Source organism: Ochotona curzoniae, unplaced genomic scaffold (assembly GCF_017591425.1).
Source record: "Ochotona curzoniae isolate NIBS_2020 unplaced genomic scaffold, NIBS_Ocur_1.0 scaffold_3223, whole genome shotgun sequence".
In the NCBI taxonomy this organism is placed as follows: Eukaryota; Metazoa; Chordata; class Mammalia; order Lagomorpha; family Ochotonidae; genus Ochotona; species Ochotona curzoniae.
In genome coordinates this window covers 11308881-11327622 of record NW_024467108.1, presented here as the reverse complement: position 1 = coordinate 11327622, position 18742 = coordinate 11308881, and the positions used below count along the sequence as shown (strand labels likewise).

At 40.2% G+C, this 18742-nt stretch overlaps 1 protein-coding gene across 13 annotated transcripts in view; it reads left to right on the top strand.

Moving 5' to 3' along the window:
- DLG2 (discs large MAGUK scaffold protein 2) overlaps nucleotides 1–9545 on the top strand; it is a 1763217-nt gene extending 1753672 nt beyond the window's left edge. For 12 of the 13 annotated variants that reach the window (XM_040964339.1, XM_040964335.1, XM_040964336.1 and 9 more), the window contains 3 exons: nucleotides 1355–1464; nucleotides 5692–5783; nucleotides 7543–8685. In XM_040964339.1, coding sequence (XP_040820273.1) covers nucleotides 1355–1464; nucleotides 5692–5783; nucleotides 7543–7649 — 309 coding nt within the window. In that variant the 3' untranslated portion in view covers nucleotides 7650–8685. Of the gene's footprint in view, nucleotides 1–1354; nucleotides 1465–5691; nucleotides 5784–7542 lie in introns of all 13 variants that reach the window. The other variant, XM_040964332.1, reaches the window with a different exon arrangement.
- The last annotated feature ends 9197 nt before the right edge of the window (nucleotides 9546–18742 follow it).

Sequence of the window (18742 nt, the reverse complement as noted above, 5' to 3'; positions counted from 1 at the left end):
TGATGTGACTTTACCTCATTTTTCTTGTACTAATAAGAAAACATTACTAAAAAATTATTTAATGTCTTAGAATACACTAAGAAGTTGTACCTATCATCTTTTCTTTCAAAAAATGGATTTCCATCATCGAAATGGGTGTTGGTTAAGTCACTATCCTAGATAATTACGTTTTTTCCTGTTTGAATGTATAGATCTATCCATGGTTAACATGAAATGTCCTGGCCAATAAAAAGCCAAACACCATTGACATCTTTTGTATGGCTGTTATGCTTAATACGTAGCAATGTTGGAGGGTGTTCCTTATGTGCCAAAGATCTGAATCATTGTAGTGCTACTTCTCATATAAAAATTCACATATTCACTGAACTCTGCTCATTTTCTAGTGGACATTACAGATGAGTTTTTATCTCCTATTAATGACTTGGGACTGCTCCTATTTGCATAATTTTTTTTTCATTTTATGTAAATCTAGCCTCAGGGTAATTAGGCCATTTCTCTCTAGGAGGTAGAATATGATATGACAAATATATCTACTTTTCCAGAAATACTTTATAAAGCAGTTCTTTGCTGTGAGCATTCATGGCTGTGGAAGCCAAGTTAAATGAGGTGTGCTGTAATGTAATAAGGCTTTCAATTGTTAACAAGAAATTTTCATACTCAGTGCAAGCCTCCTGCTCAGCATTTAACCATATACTGTTTAAAGTTACTTTTTATAGCTGTCCTTCACTAGAGTATCAAGGGCATAATACATTGAAACACTCACTAAATGTTTACGAAATTGTTCCAGATTCACCCGATTACCATTCTTCCAAGTTAAATGTAGGTTAGGGTAAATCAAGGAGAGGCCTATTTATTCCAACCACAATTCTGTCAGCACTCAAGACCCAGATTTGATTTCAAATTTTGAGGCAAGTTAGTTAATATTTCTAAGCCTTTGTCTTCTCTTGTGCGAAAATGCAGTTGATAAGACCCACCCTATAGAGTTAGGATTTCTTCTATAAAATTGTCTTCAGGGATGACATGTGAGCTTCATCAGAATAGACTCAGTCAAATAACAGGTGGTTCATTGTCTTTTTATCCATATCAGGCATTTGAGGAAAAACAGGTAACAGAGATCAAATGTGAAATTTCTGGCTCAGGGCAGACACATAATAAAGGGCATTAGTTATTGCAAACACTCTTACAACTCCCTATTTTCATATCAACTTTTGTTTACTCTTTACAGTGATTTTTCTTCTAGCCTTTTAACATTCATCGTCCCATACCACCTGTAAAATATGCGTGTATTGTTTTTCTCTTTATTGGATTACAGCAATTCTTTGCATATTGACTCCATGTTTTTCTTCTCTACCAGGGCAAACACTGTATACTTGACGTATCAGGAAATGCTATCAAGCGGCTACAAGTTGCCCAGCTCTATCCCATCGCCATCTTCATTAAGCCCAAATCTCTGGAACCTCTGATGTAAGTAAAGAGTACTGGAGGCCTTCATCTGATCAACTGCCAGTGTTTTAGTACACTCAGATTGTTAACACCTCATTGTCCCAAATGCATACAAATGGAAAATGTTATTAATGGCTTTTCAGCATTCCTATATCTTGAAGATACATTAAACTTCACTTGTACAACCAGAAACACAGCAATAATAGTTGCTTAAAATGTCCACATTGATATTTATTAGTTTGTAATTTTTTGTTGTTAATATTTTAGAAGTTGCTTTGATTTGCTTCAATTTAAATGTTGCTGTTTTTTAGAGAGTTGATTTGATTTTCATTTTGGATTTTTTTTTCTTAGGATATATTTTATTTTTATTCAAAACACAGAGTTTCAAAGAGAATGAGAGACAGAAAGAGAGGGATCTTCCATCTGTTGACTCACTCCCCAAATGGCCACAACAGCCAGAGCTGAGCCCGTCCTGACCTAGGACTCAGGAACTTCCTCTGAGTCTCCCGTGTGGGAACAGGAGCCCAAGGATGTTAGCCATCCTCTGCCACTTTCCCAAGCCACAAGCAGGGAGTGAGATTGAAAGTAGAGCAGTTGTGACAAGAACAAGTGCCCATATTGGATTCTGGTGCCACAGACAGAAGATTAATTTACTATTTGCCATGACACCAGCCCCTTGGTTTTGATTTTGTTTGTAGATGATAGGAAACTACCGTCTTTGAATTGCCTCCTATTTTTGAGGGCAATTTCATAAGAAAATCTCTTAAATGTATGGGTTCTTTTTACAGAAAGTACAGTCAACATTTTAGTCTCTCTTTGTTAGCACTTGATGTTGTTCTGTAGTAAAAATCAGATGTTCCTCAATTAAAAGTTTGTGAGCGAGACTGCTGTTCTAAATAGAGTTTTATCTAGTGACATGATGGTAAAGAACCTATTAATCTAATCAACAGCTCCACATAGCTCTGACCATCAGGTTAGTTTGGGGTTTTGCCTTTGCCATCGGTCAGTTGTGTTACCTTGGGCAAATTGCCTGGTCTCCCTCAGGTTTGGTTCCTAACTCCTAAAATGAGTGCATTAATAGAACCAGTGAAAAGGTTAAACAAAAGCATGCAAAAGATAGTGACCAGAACCTTACTCAAGCACCGCATCCATTTGGGTCTCAGAATCACAGAGTATTGCACATCATTCAGAGAAGAATTAGAGCAAAGGGAAAAAAAATGTTTAAGGGAAGTCCAAAGAAATAGAGGTAAATAAGTTGCTTACAGAGGATATCGGCTCACTGTCCTATGTCACCTTGGAGGATGAAAGCGCAGAGAGTAGGGCAGTAGCTGGTATGACAGTGAGAAATAAGTTACACACAAAGCTGATCTGTGGGGAAAGTGCCAGAGATGAACGATAAAGCTGAATATATTTTCATAAACACAACATGAACAGGAGTTTTTACTAGAGTGAGAGATAAAATCAGAATTCACTGAAAGTATCTTTAGTTTCATAAATTTAATAATGACAATATGAAAAGCTTTTTCTGTAGTTGGCACATGGAAAATGTATTTGGATAAAATGTAATTTTAATATTATTATCACTATAACATAAGTTTAATTTCTCCTTATGTAAGTTACTTTCTAGGATGTGGTACATAGTAAATTAACCAACTGCGAATTTCATTATGGTAGAACTATTTATAATCTAAAGGACCTCATAAATATTGTAAGTAATGTTAACATTAATAAGAAGTATTTTAAACAATGGCCTTCACCTCCTGGGAAGAGGATTTTGAAGGCCCATTTCCGAAATAGAGAAAGAAGTCTACACATTGTGAACCTTCAGTGGGATAAACAGCTTCCCAGAGAAGTGAGGCCTGAAGAAGCCACAGCGGTGACACATTTGGTCCAGTGTGAAATTGGGAGACAGTCCCATCTGGCGCTCAGTGGGAAGAGGTCTACTTTCTTTCATAACTATGAGATGACTTATTTCGTTTGGCCTTAGGGGACTGTCACAGCCACTTATCACCAAGGAAAATTAGCCATAGTGCAGGCTGAATGAGGACAGTGAATCTGACATAATTTGCTGCAACCATGTCCATGGGTCTTAAGCACAGTTGACGGTGACATTCAGATCCACACAGTTCTGTTACTAAATACTGGATGTTTACGGATCACTCTCCCAGGGCTTTCCTTCAAGAATCATGCTGGTATGAATCTCCCATTCCCCAGGAAGAAGTGAATGCTAGGTCAGCTGGAACAAAAGCATGACAGCTGTCACATTTAGGCATTGATACATCATCACACACGTTATTTCTCAAGTGCATCGTTCCACATCATACCAGAGCCTGTTCACACATACATAACTGACTATTCTAAAGAGCTTAAAACCAAGGGGCTTATATAGAAGATTATTTTACTGTACCATGACATGACTTCTTTTCCCCACTGCCGTGGAAGAGAGGAACTTTCATGCGCCAGCAGCCCATATTGGTGCCAACTTGACTCCTGGCTGCTCCACTTCTGATCCAGCTCTCTGCTAATATGCCTAGAAAAGCAGCATGAGATAGCCCCAGTCTCCGTGTCCTTATACCCATGTTTATGGCCCCAAATTGTGTCCAGACTCCTTGACTTTCACCTGACACAGCTCTGGCCTAAAGCCATCTGGGGAGTGAACCAGTAATGTAAGATCTCTCTTTCTGTCTCTCTCTCCCTCTCTGTAACTCTGCCTTTCTAATAAATAAAAATAAATCTTTACAATAAACCTTGAGTTTTGCCCTTGATTACTCTTTATTAATGCACTTTAGGAAAGTTTTCTCACTACTTCAAGCTTCCATGTCTTACTCTGAAAAAGGAGTTGACTATGATCAGATATTCTGGTTTTCTGAACTGCGTGCAAGGCAGTAATGCTTTCAGAAACTCTTCAGATGCCTGCACTGCATCCTGACAGATCTAGCAAAATGTCATTTACATTTGCCTGGAATTTTTGCTAAAGAACGTAAAGGGATAAAGCTGCCGCTACTTAGGAATCAGTACAGAAGATTTTGAAGGAAATTAGAGAATCTTCCATTTCCTTCCCTCCTTAATGTTCCCTTGACACTAGTTTGGGTTCAAATAACCTTGTAATGATTAGGCATGATTCATATGCAGTTGATGATACACCAATGATTGACAGGCTAATGGAAAGAAACAAATTAATCCCAGGCATTATAGCCTATTTGCCTACCAGAACAAAAATAAAATGGACCTCAGGGATGCTTTATTCTAACTTACTAAATTATGGCTCAATATTTGCTAAATCACTTGATTATAATCTTTGAAAACACTTTACTACCAGCACTTTTGTTTTCTCTCTTCTGTGTCTACTTTAATTCAACTCTCCATCAGCAGCTCCTGGAGATGTCATTTGGTTATAAAAATAGAGGGAGTTCAGGACTCTTGTTGCGATAGGCTTGCCTCTTGCCTCGTCTTTCCAGAAACTAAGTAGTGAGCCCCCACAGTGCCTTTTTGTTCTGGAAGCTACACATACCTAATGAGCCTCAACCCTACTTTGTATATAATGCTTTGGAATCATTGTGTGTTTCTCTACGCCATACATTTTCAAATCTCCAATGATGAGCAACCATCTCTAAAAAGGATGAAATCAAAGCAAAGATGTGGCCTGACAACAGTTCTTAAAAGTATTGTGGCTCAACCATTTGAGATATACCTTCCTTTCCCTTTCTTCCATGTCTCCTCCTGCCTCTGATCACCCCCTAGAAACTGTCCTTCAATTCTGTCCTCCCACATTGGAGAGAGGCTGAAATAGATGAGGACAACATCCAAGGAAGGATGGACAGGAAAGTTCAGATTTATGACTCATACTCAATGAAGGAGGAAGGTTTGCTTTGAAAAAAAAAAATAGAATCCTCAGGGTACACATGAGCATGTTGTTTAACTGCATAAGGGCCTGCCTGAGAAAAGACTAGCCTTACTCTGGGAAGTGCAAGGAACAAAACAGGAGGTGGTGATTACAAATCATAATGAAACAGATTCTGTCTCAGTCCACTGTGAGATCAAGAGATAGACCTCTGAAAGAGTGATTCGCATAGCAGGGAGTCCTTGTTGCTAAAAGGATTCTGACAGAAAAGAGTCCTGGAGGAGGACTAGGAAGCCACTGCTAAGATTACACTTTGTTGCCTGCAGGATTCTGTTTTGCTGTGCACTTCAGTTTTTCAGGATTGACAATGTTCCCCTTGTGTTCTTATGGCAATTTTCTTTTCCCAGGGAAATGAATAAGCGTCTAACAGAGGAGCAAGCCAAGAAAACTTATGATCGAGCAATTAAGCTAGAACAAGAATTTGGAGAATATTTTACAGGTAAGATTTCTTACCCTGGTACTGTTAGAAGGGAGACACATTACCTGGCATTTGGCAGAGAGAGAACTATGGCCTTGGTACATGTGGGTCCCAGCACCTTCCTGTCGAGAATCATCGACCTCAGAGTCATGTGCAGTTTCCCGTCTTCCCCCTTCTGCTGCAGAACTCTGAGTGTTCTTTTCCCAGAGTTCAGCTGCAGCCAGCTCACTTTCTTGTTCCTATTGGTCCAGTCCAAAACCATGAATGGCAGGTGCCCCTGAGCTGTCTGCTGAAATGAAGGGAATTTGGGACATTCATACATCATGAAATTGTTTCACTAGGAAACTTGGAAAAGAAACTTTTAGGACATGAGATGGACAGTGTCTGAAGCAGTTAAGCAGTTGAGAAGTAGTCTTGGGTCCACATTGCTCACTTCCATTGCCCATCATTCTGTTTTCCCACCAGCAGCACTTGCGCAAGGCATTTGGGACATTTTCCTATGTTCCCATGACTTCAGTGTCAAACCTCCATACAAACTTTTTTCATGCTAAATATTGCCTTAGATACATGATGTTTGGGAAATACAGGCAGATTTTCTTTCCTCTCAGCAATCTTTTCTTCTGTTCTTCCATGGACCACTGATTAAATCCAGAAAGTAATCAAATTGGAATTTGCGTTACAACCAATTCTCAGTGGTTTAGAAACAAGAACTTTCTTCATGAAGTTCTTCCTGTGAAATAATGTATTTTTTATCTTACTCAGACTATGCAAAACACCAGTGACTTAACACTTTTAAAATATTTTAAATCAGGTAGTATTAAGTGTAGCTACTGTTGATAACAAAAATATGAGTTATGTTTCATCATTTTAAAGAACAGGTAAGAAAGCTCAGATCAAAACAAAACAGTGCACACTTTGACAACTAATTGAGTTTCAGGAGTAAAATATAATAATGAATATATTCATAATCATAATTAATATATGGTTTGTTATGATCTAAACCATGTCCCAGTGACAATTTATTTTAAAACACTGGTGTAACATGGATGATACCTATCTTGTAGATAGCTTTTGTTCAAAGGAAATAATGAAATGGACTAAAGTTACTCCAAATGACTTCTTGTTTTAAGTAATACATGATATAACAGTTTGTTTATATTTCCTTCTATTAATGTTTCCTCAACCTAAGGCCATAGAGTATTCTCAATAGGAATATCCCTATATGACAAATATTTCAGTTTAATGGATTACTTGGAGAATGAATAGATTTTCCTATTAAAGATTTAGGGAGCTGAGAAGTATAACTACAGTTTCCTCCAAAACCCTTATTATTCCCACTATGTTTAAAATATCTGCATTTCTATCCCTGCCAAAGTAAGGTTATGAGACTATAAGGCTAGCTTTCTTTGCTACACAGGGAACCTTTAATCTGAAAGTTGATCCATTCCTAGCTCAGCACCTAGCCCAGAGCAAGCACCTGTAGCATATTTGTTAGATAAATGAAAGAGGCATTGACCAAGACTATAGGCAGAGAAGTTAAAAGATTGAGATGTGATTATTGCTAGCCGTGGACGTGCATTGAAATTATTCCTTTAAATTATTGTCACAACTTCATTGATGTGAGTTTTTTGCTTTTCTCTCCCTAAAAGAAAGATGCTATTAAGATTTCTGATGAGCCATTTGTAAGCTACCTGTTTAAACATTTGCCACGTGAATGATAATCACTCTTCACCACAAAGAGAATAATTCCTAACTCTGAGTGCATCTGCTTTTTCTGTAGCTATTGTCCAAGGAGACACCTTAGAAGATATTTATAACCAATGCAAGCTTGTTATTGAAGAGCAATCTGGGCCTTTCATCTGGATTCCCTCCAAGGAAAAGTTATAAATTAGCTACTGCGCCTCTGACAACGACAGAAGAGCATTTAGAAGAACAAAATATATATAATATACTACTTGGAGGCTTTTATGTTTTGTTGCATTTATGTTTTTGCAGTCAATGTGAATTCTTATGAATGTACAACACAAACTGTGTGAAGCCATGAAGGAAACGGAGGGGCCAAAGGGTGGGACAGAAAAGACATTGCAGTATGCAGGAAGGCCTTGGTTTGCTCAAAGTACCAGGTGTAGGGTTGAACCTCTGATGGGCTTTCAGCCCGCAACACAGGCAGCCTCCTCACCCCAGCAGATGTCCAGAGCTGATTTAGCTGCTGAGCTCTCTGGTTTTTTTTTGTTTTGTTTTGTTTTTTGCTTTAAAGAAAAGTTGCCAGCACTCAAACTTCTCCAACCTTCCCATTATCCACATCGGTAATTGGTACACTTCAAGTTTTATAACTATGCACATCTTTTGATTTCTAAGCAAGCAAAAGAAAGAAAAAAGGAAAACAGAAAGGAGTCCCTTTGGAGACGGCAGACTAACAGGAAGGATAAGCATGTAGTTTCTTTGCCTGGCATCTGCAAAGACAAGCATTTCATAAAATTCACAAGTGTGTGGAGGACTGACCTCAGTGAGAGGATGGAATTCCACTTGGGATTAGCTTTATGATTCTTGATTGTCTATTTTGCCATTTATAAACTGAAAGAAGGCACTAAAGATGAGAATAATTTATACAATAAAATATATTAAATGTATAGAAATGAATTTCTATAGGTTAAAAAAGTTTTGTGAAATATTTTGTAAAGACTAATTAATCGAAAGACTAAATGTATGCACTATCAGCAGATGATCAGATTCTAGGACTGAAAGTTGCACTCTCCCTTTTGTTGCCAACGATCCATTCAGAGCATCCAAGTTCCTCCCCCGTCTGACAAAGACTCACTTCCTCACTTCCGCCCATGATCTCCCCTCCACACCAGTGGCACACTCTAGTGGAGCACATCCCTTAGTGAGTCGCCCTCATGGATATTTTTTGGAAGATATTTGATTAATGTACTTTTAAGATGATGGTTTCTCAGAAAAAAAAAAAACTCATGCAAAGTCTTTCCAAGGATTTTTTTTTTCCTCTAATGAAACAACCTGGGCCTGCCACATATCTAGTTGAATTAGTTTGTTCTTAGTTACTTACACACACTTCACATAAGACCATTTAGTATTTTGGCCAATTACAAGTAATTAGGACTGTTATTATTTTGTCTCACAGAGTGACTAAGAATTTTTGGAATGGCCAGTAATGGTATTAGAGTCTTGGGGAGGTCTGTCCCCAGTTGCACTATTCTCTGAGGAAAAGAGAAAAGTATAATGGTGGGGGAGGCGGGTATTGGGGTGCAGACATTTCTGCTTCTGTGCACAGAGTAAAAAGAACCACAGGAAAGACAATTATGACTTTGAGCTTAACCAACTGAACTGCCTTCCTTGAGGCTGCACCTGGACCAAGTTTATTTTTTAATAATTATAATTCTGATGATTTTAAAAAACGAAACCTCCCAAAGCCTATAAACTGAACCAGAAGAGTTAGTTTCCCACTTTAGAGCTGATGGCAGCATCAGCACGCTTTTGCCCAAGGCATTTAGAGAGAGACTTTTCAGTGATCTCAATAACCACTCAACTCTGGGTTGTGCGCATGCCCAGATTAAGCCCCATCGCCTTATTTCTGGGGTACATCAAGACCTGGCAGGGATTCTGCCACACTGTGCAGCAAACCAGCATGTAGGCTGGCATGGGAGAGCAAGAGGTAGAGCCATCAGAGTGATGGGGCTTCTTCACAAAAAGAATGAGTCTCTTTCCAAAATCAAGGGTTATTCATCTCACACTAAATCATTGTCTGCCTGGCTGCAGTCACCAAAACAGACAGATGAAGCAAAAGTACACATCAGCTACAACCTTGAGGTTTGCCTTTGCCAATGGAAGGGCTAGCAATGCATTTTCCCCACTAATGAAAGTTAAGTTTTCAGACTTCCTTAGAGTTTTCCAAATGTGACAGATGTGTTCATGCCCACAATTTGCCACTTTCAGGTAAAGGCCTACTTTCATCAGTATTGCACCCCCAAAGCTTTCTGCCACTTGAATGCCATTCCTGATCCCAGCTCTATTTTTAGGCCACCATGACAACTTCTTTGGTTTCTCAACAGAGCATGCAATCATTTATTTAAAGGACTGTCATTAATGAGTAGACATTTTCTCGGTTTGTGTGATGTGCCTTCCATGTAGTAGTATTGCCGTGGCTGTGTGCAATCAAATTGAACCATCACCTTTTTGTTTTGTAGGACTACAATTATTTATTTTCCAGTGCAGATGTTTCCAGATTAGAACTGGTGTTTGCACTGATTTTTTATGTAAATTTATATAAATATATACATATATATTTGCTTGAAGACTCACTCAAGTACATTGGTGAGAGGGTCTTCTCCTGTAGAATTACACCTCCATTTGTTGTGTTGTCTTGCGCTTCCCAATGTTGAGGTCTCTGTGGCTCCAAAGAACTGACATATTTTGCAACAAATCTGATGACTTGTGTAGAAATGGCAGGAAAGCTATCCAGATTATATCTGGTGCAGATGCACTTGGAGCCTGGAGCCAGACTGGTGCTAACACTGCAAACTTTGTCCAGAGCTCTCTCCAATATGAAGGCTTGCTGGGGGGCGCAATGTCACCTTCACATGCTGGGCCCTTTCAGAAAAGTGCCAGATCGTGTCACTGGTGCTATTTTTCATGCTCTGGTACAATGTGTAGCACCACGGGGGTCTCAGCTTTATCGCAAACTGAAATATCTTTTGTCAGCTAACTGCAGGGGCATTTGGTTTTTCACTCTCCTCCCATGGAATTTGTTGGCTGTTTTCTTGCAGGCCTTTTCTCCCAGCCCCAATTCCTTGAGTTGGCTCTAGCAGCTTAGCGAGCCATCCTTTACGAAGCCGCACTCAGGTGCCTCTGTGAGCTGTCTTCGATTCTACTGCCAGCCCTTCAGGACTTCGAGCCAAGGAAAAGCCTGGCTCTTGCCTCTTCCCTGCCACCCATCTTTTCCTCTGCCCTCCCCCTGTTTGTTTTGTCCTCCTCATGTTGCCCTCCCTCCTATCTTTTCTCAGCCATTGACTTTCTCTTTTTTCCCATTCTTTGTCCTTTACTCACTTTCGAGCACTCTTTGCCCTTCTCCTTTCCCCTTCCTTTCCTGTCCCTTCTCCCCTCATGTCTCTGATCATGTTCCCCACAACTCACCCTCTAATTCTCCTGTCCTCTCAAGGGTTCATGGCTGATTCAGACAGCAAGTCCATACACTGGACTAATGACACACATGCTTTGGGTCACAATTTCACCTACTTAGCCCAGAAAGCAAAGCTTAGTGTGAGGCCCTGACCTGGAGCCACCTGTGGTGTGATTCCAGGAGCCAGCCTGCACCGCTGCCCCAGCAGCGATGATGCACGTGCTGTGGGCCTCACCGGCACCTGGGTGCCTCTGCCTGGACGCTAGTCCTCTGTGAGCCCCCTCCCAACATCACCCCTTGGCTCTGAGGACACCTTCTTTCAAAACAGGCAGACTGGCCCAAACTCTATCCTGGCAGGAAACCATTTCCTTCTGATTAAAGCCATTTCGTCACTTTGATTTGGAGAGAGACCTTTTTTTCTTTCTAAGCTTTCTTTTTCCAATTCTCATGTGAAGCCCCCTCTGCTTTTCAGCTGGTGATTGCTCTGGTGAGATTGGATGGATTTGCTGGTAAAAATGACATTTCTTTTTCCTATCTTGGTCCTGCCTAAATTCCTACACAAATATTTAAAGCCAAGGACTCAGGCTAGTTCTTAAGTATATCATAATAATTTGTCACTCCCAGTGGGGTGGGGGAGGAAAAGGATCAACTCCCTTAAAGCATGTGGTGTGTCTCCTGGGGCAACTGATTTGCCAGGGGACTCCCTACAAAAGTCTGTGGATATACATTTTTCTTATGTGTATGTATGGTATCTGTGGGATGTATATCATGTATACACATATTACGTTAGGTATGAATGAATGTGGTTGAAAATACATACACACACGCGCGCGCACACACACACACACACACACACACACACACACACACACACAGAGTCCAGTCTGTAAATATCCTTCCTCACTAAAACTTGTGCTTCAGGAATCATTTCTTGTGCAGCTGTGCAGTTTCTTGTAGCAGCTGAGGACAAACTAAGACAGGCAGACAATTTAGACAAAGGTCATCTAAAGAGTACAGGCTCTCCCCCAGCAACCTGTGAGGACAGACCACCAAGTGGCAAGGTTGACTCCCGATGGGTGGCAAACTTTTCTTCTCTCCTTTTTGAATTTGTGTTTCCTAAGTGTGTCTTCACTTCCGAGTGCACCAGGCTGTCCCTGTTTGATCCTTTCCAAATGACGAGTTTGTGCTTCTCTGTCACGGGATGTTTCTCAATGGAGCTGTAGTGCAGGGTCGGTGTGGGGGGACGGGTGGAGATCCTCCTTGCCTGGGCTGGAGTTTACAGAGATACTGCACAGCTTGCACTCCTGTTACGTGTAAATATTCAACACTTCCATTCCATTTGTGTAAAAAAATAAAGCACACACGGTTATAAAATCAAGATGTAAATTTCATACTCGATGTGTCCGTGCATATTTATTGTGCTTCCTATTGCCAGCTGTGGCCCCACTGCAAATGCTTGCTTAGAGTATTTATAAACATGTCATGGTTTTATGATAAGACATAAATATGAAAACCCTTTATACTTCATAGCAAATTACATTCTCCCAAAGAACAATTTGTCTTATTTCATAAAGAACAGAATCACTCATTTCTATTTTTATCAAATTTGCCTTATTTCACAGCTAAAGTACAGTTAGGGTAGGTTTGCTTGGAGAATTTTTGGCAGTGCCAGGAGGAATTGAAAATGGTGCTTTGGCATATTTTAAGTGTCTGGTTACCATCTTGCCTGATTTAAATCAGGGTTTTTGCCAACAGAGAACAATGCGTTAAAGATAAGTTTTTAAAGGCACTCATGTTCATGGGGGAGAAATCACTTTCCCCACATTTAGGTTCAGAGAATGCAAAAGAGACATTTGAATAGAGGGGAGAAATTTCCTATTTGATACGAATGATCCGAAGAAAGCCACAAATTGTGAAGGAGGTGTCATTCTTTATATACATTGGGACTGCAAAATATGTCATCACTGAAGGTCCTAGCTTACCAAACACGTCAGGTTTGGAATCTGCATTTTCAAGTCAGCATTCCAGGTTCTTCACCTCAGGTTAAATACATGCCTTGCCATGTTGTCAACTCAGCAGTTTTTTTCTGGAAGACCAGAAAAAAATCTCCCCTTAGAAAGGTAATATTTTTCTGTCTAAGCAAACAGTCATATAATTGGATCAGCCATTCAGAAAGCCAGGCTAGTTGCCCGTACCACACTGGCCATCATTAGGAACCAACAGGAGTCTCTGCCAGTGATCTTGATGATGACCCTGGTGCTAGGTGGTGAGCAAAGACTTGCAGAGTGGTATATGAAGACACAGACTGAGGTTACAAGACTGATTTAAACCTGCAATTTCAACAACTCTGTGGTTGTTAGCACTTGTACTGTCTCACCTGGTTTAATATAACAACACTATACTAAAGGCAGACTCATTTCAGTAATGGGTTATGTTGATTCAGGAGGAAAAAAACAGGAATGTTTTAATTTTTGAGTCCTATTAACTCCTTAAGTAGCTGTTTTTGAACCATGATTAATCGAGAACTTTTGAAAGCCAGAAATGGTCTACACATCTCTGAACCAAATGAGTCTAACATGAATCTCTGAGCTCTGCAGAGCCATTGGAGACCAGCCATCAGTGAGAATCTAAGAGCCTCGCCAGAGCATACGTCTGAGGAATCTTTGACACAACCAAACCCAGAATCTTAAAAGTTGTTAAGTTGGTCTTCTATGAATTAGCACTTCTAGGCTTCATAACGCCAATTGCTGTCTGTGACTCACCTCCTCCTTGGAGACATCTTAGAGAGTGCTACCACTGTCATCCAACTTATCCCCTCTCCTTTCTAACATTACAAAATGTTGAGTCCAGACCATACATTCCCTTAACTTTGTTCCACAGTACACCTGGAACAAAGAATACTTGGGCAAATTTTGCTAAAACTTGAGGTTAGCAAAAGGAAAATAAAAGATAATCTGCCTTTATGGCATAGGCTTCGAGCCCAGCTCGTGACCAGCTCCCGTCTACCTAAGAGACCCTCAAACATGATTGGACAAGATGTCATAAACTGTACTCTATTGCAGCCCTAAGGAGAAATGCTGTGTCTTTGCCTGACTCAGGAGCCACTACACCACCTATTGCTGTATCCAGCACCTTTGCTCCCATACAAATGCATGATAGCTCACAATGGCGAAATATGTTGGCTCTTTCATAGAAAACTTCAAAGAAGAAATGATTTACAGCATGCTTCACAATTTTCAGTTGCAAATATATCAGTAAAACGTCCCTATTCCAAATTGTTCAAAGCAAGAGATAGGAGGCCCAAGAAAAACGTGACTCACCCACCCTCCTTTCTGAAGCCAGTCTTTCTGGCTCTCTGGTCCCAATCTTCACCAGATGACTGACTGGTAATAATGGCTCCTAATGCATCAGAAAAATGACGATGGATATTGCATGATAAAAGTTTGCATACTCACTATGAGACAAACGTTAAATAGCTTTCACTCCAGAAAAATAAAACTGACCCTACTTCATCTGAGAGATCAGGAAGAGAAAGATTTTTTCCAAGGATACATTACAAAGTTCCCTTTCCTTTATTGCTCTAGATATTTATAATTAACAGTCTCTGAGTGTTGAAAGGACATGAAATCAACAAGCTAAAAGATTTGAGTCCTAGATGGATTGATTACTTTTCTTTAGCAGTGTCTCAAGATTGCTGAAATTCTTAGTAATCTTCCACAGAAACTTTGTACCCATGCCCCTTCATCCAATAGTTCTGAAGCGAATGACCCTTGGATTGGAGATCTCTGCTACTTGGTCTTTTCAAATCCATGTCTTCTTCAGTTATTCACCCAATCTACTTCAGCCAGGCAAACTGGTTTGAAGTCATGGTCTTGGCATTAGTTTGTTTTTAACTATGGAAAACTCTTCAGAATATAAAATTATGCAAAAGTATGACTGTTCTATACTTAACCAGGATCAATTAACACATTAAGACTTGGAATAGTGAAGCCAACACATCCAAAGAAAGGTTAATGATTCCTTAATGCAAATTCCACCACAAGAAAGATGTTTCTTTAAAAGCTAGCACTTTTAAAAAAAAATCATTTGTTTATCTAATTGTCATTCTTTACACATGTTGTTCATCCCCACCCAATTCCCTTGGATCCTTAACTGGCTTACCTACATCCAGTTTCAGTTGTTTTTTGTTTTTTTTTCAAAGTAGGGCTTCCTGGAGGTAAGTAGAGATGACAGGTTAGGACAGACTAGCTTACTAGGTAAATGATAAGAGACAGGAAAGGAGGATATGAGATATGCAGATACCACTGGTCCAGAACTGACATCCCTAACAAGTGACAGGAATAATCAGAAAGTAAGAAATAAGCTACAAGATTGATCAAGACATAGGACAATCTGTGTACTCACAAAACAATCAGAAAGTTGGAATTTCTACGGTTTTCTTGGCTTTTTGTTTGGTTTGGTTTCTATTTTTTACCATGCACATAAGCATCAAAAATCTACTTCAAGATGAAATGGTGAAATGATGTCTTTTTTTTTCCGTGTTTCCAACTCATTAATACACATTACATGACAGGCATCTGACCTAGAGGTTAAGATGCCCATAAACCATACCAGAATACATGGGTTCAGTACTTCACTCTGGCTCCCAATTCCAAATTCCTGCTAACATACACTCTGGGAAACAAGGTGATGGCTCAAGTGCTCATGTTCTGCCACATATGTAGAAGACCTGGATGGAGTTCCCAGCTGCTGGCTACAACTTAGCTCAGTTCCAGTTGTGGGCATTTGGGGAGTGAACCAACCAACAGAAGCTTACTCTGCAAGTTTTTCTCTCTGTCTCTCTGACTTTGATTAATTTTAAGATTTTCTACAACAAATTTTAAAAATTTTTAGTAAGTGTATGATTTAGGACCATATGCAGGGTTTTGTTTCCTTGCAAATAGTGGCTTGTTGACCTGGAGACTTAACTGAAAAAAAAAAAAAATTCAGTAAGAACTAAAGGGCCCAGCATGGTGACCTAGCAGCTAAAAATCCTTGCCTTGCACACGCTGGGATCCCATATGGGTGCTGACTCTAACCCCTACAGCCCCATTCCTATCTAGCTCCCTCCTTGTGGCCTGAGAAAGCAATCAAGGACAGTCCAAAGCCTTGGGACCCTGCACCCCTGTGGGAGACCCAGAAAAGGCTCCTGGCTCCTGGCTCCTGGCTCCTGGCTTTGGACCTGCTCAGTCCCGGCCGTTGCAGTCACTTGGGGAGTGATTCATCAAATGGAAGATCTTCTTCTCGGTCTCTCCTCCTCTCTGTATATCTGACTTTGCAATAAAAATAAATAAATAAATAATTTTTTAAAATAACTAAAAAGAAGGTTAGATTCAATCTTTTTTAAACAGTAACATTTACTATTTAAAACATCACTGTGGAGTCTAAACTTATGTGATAAACATGTCCTTACTTCTGCAGTCAATTTCTACCCAGAAGATATTAATATTTAGAAAGAGTAATTGATGGTTGAAAAAGAAAAATAATGTACTATGTCTAACTTTCTTGGTTTTTGTAGCATAAGCTCCCAATTCTTTGATTTTAAGCATGTCTTTCCTTGATAGTGAAAATCAGAGATAACCTGCAAACTGCTTTAAAAACTTTATTTGAAAGAGTTGCAGATGGAGCGGGAAGGAGAGAAAGAGAGCGAAAGAGATCTTCCATCCATTGATTCTCGCTCCAGTGGTCACAACAGCTAGGGCTGAGTCAAATACTAATCAGGGACCAGGAACTTCTCCAGGTTTCTCAGTGGCCCCATCTTCTACTGCTTCTCCAAGCCATTAGCAGAGAAGGGAGCTGAGTAGGAGGTGGAATAGTGGGGACACAAACTGGTGTTCTTATAGGATGCTGGTATGACATGTGGCAGCATTACCTACTATTCCACAATGCTGGCCCTCAAGAGCATAATTCTAAAGCTGCCTCCAATCATTAGTTTTCCAAAGCTGCCTCTTTTCCTCCCTCACTACTTTCCTTCCCCCAGTGGATGCAGAGGATGCAGAAACCACACCTTATGTGTCCCATGACCGGAACCCTATCACTGCAATTCTTTGCACTGGGCAAAGAACATCATCAGGGTAAGGGCAAGAACTGAGACTTGATGTGTGACTTCCAAGAGCCTGAACAAGGCTGTGATCAGGCCCTGTGAGCTCCAAAGTTACCAGTCTCTCCCAGCATGAGACACACCAGCCCAGTGCTGGGGTAAGCCATCACCTTCTCAAAATGTGCTCTGGGACCAGAGGTATTCCACTGCCTGCAGTTTGTTGAAAAATACACCCCAGACTTGCTGAATCAGACTCAGCATTTTAGCAAGGTTCCCCAATGATTCTGTGCATGATAATGACTCCTGAATCAAATGTCAAGTATTGGGGGAACTAATCTCTTAATTACTAGAAATAAAACCTGTATTTTTTGAAAGAAAAAAGTACCCCAAGACTTTTCATACTTAAATATAGGAAGCCAGACAGCCTGTCTCTGACTATTCCAGAGGACCAGTCGGTGGGGTGGGTGGGAATATAGAGGGATAAATTTCCATAGACAAAGTACTTCATCAATGGAGTTTAAATTCAGGACTGAGTATTTGTACTATACTGAGCAAGCAAACTTTTCTTGGCATGAACCCTCAAAGGGTTCAATATCATTAGTCAAAAGGTACAATATCATGAGTCAGAGTTCTGATTTGGAGCTGCAGACTTGGGTTCAAGTCCTGCTGCCATGCTGTGCTAGCCATAAGACCTTGATCAAGGACTTCACCTCTCCAAGGACAGATTTTCCCAAAAAACATGATGCTAATAACATTTGTTACAGAGAGTTGCCACGAAACATGCACGGAAAGTGCCCAGTACCCAGTCAGCATCCAGCAAGTCTTAATCGTGTTGTGATGTTGTTCATCCGTCTTCCCAACAGCTGTGGGAAAGAGTCAAGGGCATGTGTTTCCCTCATTAGAGGCAAAGAAATCAGGATCAAGGAAAGTGATGACTCCCCCAAGGCTGCGTGCAGCAGGAGGCAGAGCCAAGCCTTAAAAATCAGGCCTTGGCTTGTCTAGTTCGGTGTTCTTTCCTGCTACAACCAGACAGGTGTGGGGAATGTTAATGAAGAATCAGATCTGAAGAGCAGTGAGATGAGGAAGGAGCCAGAAGGCTCGCCTGATGGACAAGCACACAGCCATCTGCCTGCTACCTGGGTCAGCTGCTCCCATGAGAATGAGTCACTCTCCTGTCAAAAGGGAAAGATTATTTGGAAAGGATTTCTCAGCAAGCATAAATGCAAGAATTAGCTTGTCAGATGACAGAACCAGAACTGAGGGAGGAAGGGCAAGGAGAGCTTTGAAGAGTGGGTGGGATTTTCTCAACAAAACTGGGGAATGATGGATTGGGTCTATAACAGTGAGAGGAGAAATGAGGAGAGACAGGGAAAAAAATAAACACTCTCTTCATTATCATATTTCCCCATTGCTACAACTTTGTGAACTGGAAATGAGCAAGCCTGGGACATTAGTAACATCTCTAGTTGCCTAGTTATTACATGAGAAAGATAATGATTCCAGCTTACCAGTGATTTCTTTCACCATGACTCACATTCAAATAAATGCCTTATTTTAGAATCATGTTAAATTTACAGGAAAAAAAATTTCAAAAGTAGTAATGAGAGTTCTTATCCTCCCATTTTCTCTATTACTAACATCCTGTCATAATCACTAAAATAGAATTCACACAATACCATTGATCACGTCTGTGCTTTCTTAGTGCCTCCTGAGTTTGATTGGTTTTTTTGTTTTGTTTTGTTTTGTTTATCCTATTCCAGGATTTCA